The sequence below is a fragment of the Arachis hypogaea genome, chromosome 18 (assembly GCF_003086295.3).
Source record: "Arachis hypogaea cultivar Tifrunner chromosome 18, arahy.Tifrunner.gnm2.J5K5, whole genome shotgun sequence".
Classification (NCBI taxonomy): Eukaryota; Viridiplantae; Streptophyta; class Magnoliopsida; order Fabales; family Fabaceae; genus Arachis; species Arachis hypogaea.
The window spans coordinates 11498101-11506516 of NC_092053.1; the positions used below are offsets into that span (position 1 = coordinate 11498101).

The 8416-nt window shown below is 35.9% G+C and overlaps 1 protein-coding gene and 1 pseudogene across 1 annotated transcript; one reads left to right on the plus strand and one right to left on the minus strand.

The window, feature by feature from the left end:
- The first annotated feature begins 1092 nt into the window (after window positions 1–1092).
- Window positions 1093–3030, plus strand: LOC112771368 (zinc finger CCCH domain-containing protein 2-like). Its single transcript, XM_025816095.3, has one exon. It carries the CDS (start codon window positions 1568–1570, stop codon window positions 2792–2794), a length of 1227 nt encoding a protein of 408 aa, XP_025671880.1. The 5' UTR covers window positions 1093–1567; the 3' UTR covers window positions 2795–3030.
- Window positions 3031–5033: 2003 nt separating this feature from the next.
- LOC112769571 (phospholipid-transporting ATPase 2-like) lies at window positions 5034–7613 on the minus strand (annotated as a pseudogene).
- Between the last annotated feature and the right edge of the window lie 803 nt (window positions 7614–8416).

The following is an 8416-nucleotide window of genomic DNA, read 5'->3' on the forward strand; positions in this document are numbered from 1 at the left end:
TTCGACCGACAGAGTTGAATCGAATTGATAACTATGCTTCAAACTAAAATACAGTGCTAAACATAGGAATTAAAAAACGACTTTAATGTTAATAGATAAAAAATAATATAATCTTAAATATATATGCATTTAATAATAACTAATGAAAAAGTTTTTTTTTTTTTTGGTTTTTCAATATCTCCTAACTCAACCGTTTAAGTATTAATCTGTTACGAATTTACATTTTATTTAAAAATTTGTTACTAACCAATAAATTATTGTATGTATAAAATGAGATTAAAATCCCTATAATTACTTAGAATGAATGAATTTATCACTCGATTAACTTAAATTAGTTAACTAATGAAAAAGTTATGATAATTATATATTGAATTGCTATTATGCTATTATGTAATTACAATAATTTACAATTACTGCAATTTAAGTTACTCAACGGCCTTCACCAGCACTATTCATGGCTCCTCATCCGCCACATATTATCACATTTTATTTGAGGTTCAACCACTTCACTTTCTTCAGTAGTTGAACCATTATTTTATAAACAACCAGCACAGTATATATTTCATTTTCCTTAGATACTTTTGCCCTTAGCTTGCTTTAGACTCCACCATGCTTTCAATCAATAACATATTATTGTAGCGTTCTTAAAAGCTAGACAAATTCACTAAACACAGACATTATTAAAAAAAAAAGTATAAACTTGGTCCAAAATAATCAAATAAATAAATAATAGACACCAATTATATATTCCTATTTGTTTCGATCATATCAGTAGATAAAAAAACATAAAAAGAAAATAGACAAGTTTTCACACTAGCTGTTTTTACTACTATTTAAATGTCCGTATTTTATATTTTGATAATCTTAATAAATAGGTTTGGTAAGTTATTTTAATCTTGAAGGACAATCAGTCAAAATTTCTTTTCTGGTAACACTTTTTTATTTTCAGTCAATGAGAAGAAAAAGAGAAAATAATTAAATAAAAAAAATAAATAAAAGGGGATATGATAAAGCTAGAAAAAAATAACAAAAGAGATGCAATGAAACTAACATATCGAAATGGTAGTCAAATTGAAAAAAGTCTCTTATTTGAGAAGATGGAGCCCTCATTTCATGTGATCTAGAATTCTCATGCTACCTGTGATGCCAACATCATCCATCTTTTAATAAATTAAATAGATAGATTAAGAAGAGAGAAGAGATATTTGATACATTTCCCCATTATACATATTCGTATTCATAGAGGTCTTAGAACAATTACACATAGCCAAAACCACTGTCTTCAATGAACTATGAAACTGCCACATACCCCTCTTTTGCATGCTCATCTCAAATGTTATGAAGCCACGCACCTATCCCCACACCACCATCCTTCTCACTATTTCTCTCTCTTATCTCTCTCTTCCCTCAACTTCCCTATATAACTTGCCCCTTATTTTCCTCTTTATCAAACACATACAAACCCCATTATCGTATTTGCACGCTCGCTTCCTCCCTCTTACCCCTTTCTTTTCCAAACACATACTATCATATAGGATACACAACAAAACTGTGGCCAAACGCCAAAATGAGTATCTGTTCCGATCAGCAGCACCATCACAAGTTTTACCCTTCTCAACAACTCCTTTCTCCTAAGAAGTCCCTCAGAGATATTGACGTTCCACCAAGGAAGCTCCTCACCCGTCGAGCCGCCGCCGTCGACGCCGGTGAAATGTTCTCCGACGACACGCTTTTTCAGAAATTCCTCCCTTGCAACAACCCTGCTGACGATTCTGGCTCTGACGGCGACGACCCATACTCATCCGACCACTTCCGGATGTATGAGTTCAAGGTCCGCCGTTGCACTCGCAGCCGCAGCCATGACTGGACTGACTGCCCTTTTGCCCACCCAGGCGAAAAGGCCCGCCGTCGCGACCCGCGTCGGTATCACTACTCTGGAACGGTCTGTCCAGAATACCGCCGCGGCGCGTGCAGCCGTGGTGACAGCTGCGAGTTTGCACACGGCGTCTTTGAATGCTGGCTCCACCCTGCAAGGTACAGAACCGAAGCATGCAAAGATGGAAAGAACTGCAAGAGGAAAGTGTGCTTTTTCGCGCACACTCCGAAACAACTGAGGATCCTTCCAGTTACAATGAGTACTTCGAATGACATCTCTCCATGCAAGAAGAACAAGCTTTTCCTGAACCCTTCGTCAGGTTCTTCTAGTAACAATAGCTGCTGTTTGTTCTGCCACCACTGTGCCGGTGGTGGTGGTGCTGCTGCTGTTAATTCTCCAACTTCGACGCTTTTAGGCATGTCCCGTTTTTCGCCGCCGCTCTCACCATCGTCATCCGCCACGTCGCCGCCGGTTTCTCCGATTAGTAGGCTGTCCCGCTACGGTGCGTGTCGTGCTGGCGGTGGTGGTGGTGGTGGTGGTGCCAGTAACTTGAGTTACAAGGACGTGGTTAATGAATTGATGAGTTCTTTGGAGGGTTTGAGTTTCAGCGACGCTTTGAATTATAGCGACGTTTCAGGTGTTTCTGCTGCAAAAGTAGCAACTAACATGCCGTGGGTTGATGTTCCTCTGAATTGTGAGGATCAGCAAGAGTTTATTTTTTCTCCGTCTTCTCCAATGATGATGACCCCAACAAGAAGCTGTGATGATGATGGGAAATTTTCTAGGTTTTTTATTAGCAACGAAAACAAGGTGGTTGCTCATAAATCTAATTCCGATGCTAATATTTCTAATGATATTAATGGTGCGAATAATTGCCCAGCTCCTGATCTCGGATGGGTGAATGATCTTCTGATGTAGAAGTTGAAGATGATGATGATGGACTTAAGAAAATGGTCAGGATGATTAGCAAGTGTAAATACTATGGCGTCTATTGTTAATTATTGTTTTCTAAGTATTGTTTTGTTTCATTGCTTTCTGAATTTGTTGCCAAGTTTGCAACTATTCTGTAATTTGTGCATTTGAATTTATAATTTAATTTCATCTTGTTTTTGCCTTGTTATGTATAAAGGAGTGTGCTTTGATTATTCATGTTATTTTGGTTCGTTCTCTTCATTTTTATTTTTTGAAATAATTTTATTCGGACGTGTGACGTATTCAATTGGCCTTATCTGATTTAGTAGCGGTACCAACTATTAACGCGGTGAACTAACCCTAAATTGGAGAAAAGCTAATTCTATGGGATGAGGAATCAGATCAGTATGATATTTTGTTTTCTGTTAGCTCTTGCAGGTAAAGAAAGAAGATTCGTACACATGGCAAGCATGCAAGCCATGTCGTGGCTAAGATAAACATTAGATTTTGTTTTGTTTTCCTCTTTGGGTAAATAAATTATCTTGGTAGTCTTTTATAGCACCTTGAATATTTCATCTCTATTAGACATAGAAAAGCGTTGACAAGGATGATGATGAGGTGGGTACCAAAAATGGCCGAGTGATTTGGAAATTATGAGAGAGATAAATAAGATGACGGAGTAAATTGCAATTTAAACGTCGCTGCCATGCTAGCTTAGTAGAGAATCTTGGAAAACAATGGAAGCCAGAAAAGCTATCTGACCTGGCACGCCTGTCATTTTACTTTTTATTTTTTGAGCAAGGTAAATGGACAAGCGAAATATATATATCATTTTTCTTCACCCATCGATCTTGCGCAGCCATCTTCTGATTTGAATCGAATTAAAACTAAAATGTACTAGCTAGCTAGCAAACGTAGTATATATTTAGTAATCATGTTTATAAGTTAATAATTTCCCGGTAACATGAAGAGCCATAGTTCTAGTCTCTATCAAATACCGTGGGAAATCTAATCGCTGGAATGTTTAATATAATTTTGTTTTTTATAGTTAATATAATTTAATGAGTTTTACTAATTTATGTCTTAAGAATAAGAATAGCATAACTTTTTTTATAAAAATTGTTGAAAAATAAACGCTTTTATATTTTTAATTGTGGAATACATTAAAAATATTAAAAAATGTTAGATGTACATAAAAATAATCATTAAAATTAGTTATTAGTATAAAATATATATTAAAAATAAATTAAATTATATATATTTATATAAAAATATATAATGATTAATTTTAGTGTGTAAATAAATTTTTTAATTATTATTATATTTTTAAAATATAACCGACAAAGTTAACTAAATCCTAATTTAATTTAATGTTGAAATCAATTCGAGTCGTAGTCATTTGTTGCCAGTTTCAATTTTTCACGGTTTTGGAGAAGTGCTACTGGTAGTTATTGGCAACTCTTGGTTGCCGGTTTGTGACCATCTGGGTTACCTATTGATGGTAGCTGCCATAATAACCTCACAAAATGATGTAGACAACAGAATGGCATCCACTATAACAATCACCAAGTTTTGGAGTCGTGTCTATTAACCCCTTTCTCTTTCACTTTCACTCTTTGTCTTTTCCTTGTTAGAAGGAAATAAACAGAGCATACACTGAGTGACGAGGAGCCCATACTTTCATGCTTGTGATATTGTTCAACATTGGTTGGGTACAGAGAACTACCGACACATGTGAATGGTACGTTTTTTGGTGATAGGCCGATTTACTTTATCTTTCTGCATGCACAACGCAAATTTGCCGCTGAAAGATTCTCAATGCTCGCCATGCATGGCGTGCACCTTCATGCATTTATATCTCAATCATGCTACCTTTACATGCAGTTTGAAGCTTAGTTCAGCTGTGCGCTGGGTTATTCCATCTGCAGATTCCTACGTATGTTAACACTGCTCCATGGAAGAAGACTGACACATTATAATCAGAGTTGAAAAGGTCTTACATCAAAGTAACTTGCATGGTAAAGGAAAAAGTTGAGCCAATTACATCTTTAAGGAAATAGTTCTTGATAAAATAAAACAGAAAAATAGAAAATAAAATCAAGAAATGAAAATACCGATTCGTATGAACAATTATCTAGTGGCACTATATAGGAATCTTGTTAAAAAAATTATATTCTCAAGAACTAGTTAAGTCACCAAATATGAAAATGCAATAAACATAATCATGAGTAAATTAAATTACAGGTGAGAGAAATAAAAATTGAATAGATATACATTTATCACGAACAATAATTATTTCTTGTGATACAGTCAACTAAGAACTAACACTAGGCTTCGTTAGTAAAGATCAAAAGGGATATACAAACCAAGCAGCGGCAGCTAGAGCTCTTCCAACTGCATGATGCTTTCAGTTATCCTTGCAGTTCCTAGAGTAGTTAGGCAGCGATGATCTTGACTGTGACTGAAAAAAATCAAATGGCGTTCCTGATGATCTTCTGGTGGCATTTGGAGAATCTGACAACAGAGGTTCATACACAGGATTTCTGTTCTTGGGTTGTGTTATTGACAGGGTAGAAACATCTTTCTCTATAAGTGGTCGGGGTTGAGGCTCAATGGTACCAAGAGACAAATTGGTCCCCCGAGGCGTTCAGCCTGCTGAAGTGTGTTGATTTTGCTCGGTCTATATGTATATCGGAAATACTTGATAGCGAGGATTGGACTCATCCCGGCTGCAGTCATGAGCTGTATGGAATTACAGTTGCCGTCAAGTGATTTATGTTAACTAGTTAATATATTTCCATACAGCAAGAAAACAGATACTTGAATATTATCAGGAAGGAAAAAGAAAACCAATGGATGTGGGAGTTTGGGATTGAGTGAAACTTGGGGATAAGATTTCATAGAATGTGAAATCGCATTGCATTGACTAAGAGGACAAAAGAAGCAGGGAATCCTTTAAGTGTGAAGAACTTTTCATAGCGTGCAAAAACTGTTGTAAAGATATAAAGATACTTACAAAAATTGATATCCAATATGACGGCTGTCGACACAACCGAAACATAATTGTATACATCCCTGATGCAGGAAGAGCACTGAAGATCCAGTTGATAGCATAAAACCCAGCTAAATTACCCCATATAGCAAGATGTTGCAATATTGTAAATGAACTGCAGGAATCAAAACAAGAAGCCAGAAATGAAACGAGAGAAATTTTGCGATAGAAGTGTGTGCTCCCTAGAATGATAAGCAAAGGGATAAATAGCAACAGCTGTTATAGCTTACTTGGTCTCCATTGCCACTACAAAAGCCTGCAACCAAATACAACCGGAGAGTGCAACCATTGAAACCTCCTCCATTTCACTTTTATCATAAGCATAAGCATGTATGCTTATAAGAAATACAACTACTGCCTGCAAATCACAATCAAAACCAGTGACAAATCAATTGACATATCATGGTATAAAACAGTGGATTTTGTTAGAGCAAAAGGAATTTAAGATTTCTAGGAATGATGCATTCATCATAATCATGATTGATAGCTTTCTATGAACTCATCATCTCCTAATTTATAAATAATTGTGTTGACCTGTTTTCACTTTCAGTATAAATACCAAAATGTGCTGATAAACAAGACTCACATGGAAGAGAGATCGCCCAAACCATCCAGCAAATGTACTGGGATTTAGAAGCCTGTTCAAATAATTATAGTTGATTTAATGATTACCAATTTTCACAGCACTGTAATAAACAGTGACTACCAAATAATAATAACAATAATAATAATTTTTCAGTTGCACCGAACTGAAACATAAGATGACAAGATAGCATTTGACACAGTAAGGTTAAAGGCAATGTCAAACCTCCCAGCTTGGCAATAAAATAAAATTTGAGGATGCTGAATCACAGTTTCCTCGCTAAGATCTTTGTCAAGCACACTGACTAGAACAGGAACACTTGTGTAGAAAACATTATAAGCCATCAAGCTGACAGAATTGAAGAGGCTGGTTCCAGAGACCCCTGAAATAAATGAAAAGCTGAAAATGCAATCATTAGTGCCAAAAAAAATTAGGATAAAGAGAAATAGGAATGCACCTATTGCAATGCAAATTTCATACTAAGAATCACTACAGAGGACTGTAGTGAAAGGAAAGAGTTTGCAGAAGCATCTGCTTTCAAAATAATTTGCAGGTTACATGCATGGAAAGCAAAAATGAAGGCCATTATTAGTAGAAACTCACAATATTTGGATAAAGCATATCAGTAGGGATTTGTAGAATGAATACTGAGAAAGAAATGCTGTCCGGTTGTAAGAGTAGCGGCCATGGACTAGAATTAATCTTTTCAAGAATCGGAACTCTGCAAGTTAACCCCCACCAAAAAATAATATCAATGCGTTAGATGAAACCTAGAGTTCATATGACAAACAATAAATAAATAAAAGAAAAATAAAAGGGAGACTGAGAACCACCAATCTGCCTCTAATTTCCAACCACTGAAAATAAAAGCCTTCAGAAAAATGCTAGGACAAATTATGGTGCTAGATACATGGACAAATGATTGATAAAGATTACAAATATCAAAAGAAGCAAAAGTTGAACCATATGAAGAAATTGTTGATAGAATTTCAGATGAGAAAAACGGAATATACTAGGTGAAGAGTGTTAGATAACTAATCTACACAATACACATCATCATTGCACAAGGCAAAATGTATTAAAGACTCACTTCCAATACTGTAATCAGCTGCTCTTGCTGCCTGCAATCCTTCTCTGCCACTGATGCCCACGCCAATATCAGCTTGTTGTATCATCCTTACATCATTCCACCATCACCAATTGCAACGTTCTATAATCGCATGATTTTAAGATTTGTACAAGCTGCAGCAAACAATGATAAAAAGAGTAAACCAATGTCTGCTATACTGCATCAGAGACAATATAAGAGCAGTAAGTTCCCAGGAAGAAAATATAAGTTATATCTGTCTTATCTCCCCCCATTAGTCTGACCAACAAACTAAAACTTTAACACTATGGCAGCACAGCGACATAATTAAACATAAATCTTAAACAGTAGAAAAGGATCATTTCAAAACAAAACCTGAGCCTTTTATGGTGTCACCGACAACATATGCAGTCCTTGCAATATGCCAGCTCAGTAAAGCTCGGTAGTGAAAGTGCAAAATCAAGAGCCCAGCATCAATAACAAAAGCCACATCCTATTATGAAAGAGGAACAAGGAATAGATGACCTTCAAAGCATTTTAATAAGTTATGCATGCTTGCTGAAAAGAATTTCCTAGTGTAAACAAGCAGAATATGATAATTTTTTTTTTTCTTTATAACAGAAGAATTTGAGAAAATAAGAAAGGTGACAATCACAACAGCAAAAAAATGATATATCTTGCTAAAGGAAACCACAAATTAGAAAATCCAAAATAACCAAAGATAAGTAACATAAAGTATGCAATGTTTCCCCAATCTCTGGATCCTAAGTAGTTTCGGGCACGTATCAGCAATACCTTAGGTTCCGAGGTAGTTTCCGCATTGTAAGAAGCACTCGCTCTAAACTTCTACGAACCTCATCCTCCGTTTTCCATCAATTGATAGAAGCTGGCCCTTCGGCTCCTAAG

What these genes read in the sequence shown, in the direction of transcription:
- LOC112771368 (XM_025816095.3), top strand. Translation starts at nt 1,568, where the DNA reads ATGAGTATCTGTTCCGATCAGCAGCACCATCACAAGTTTTACCCTTCT.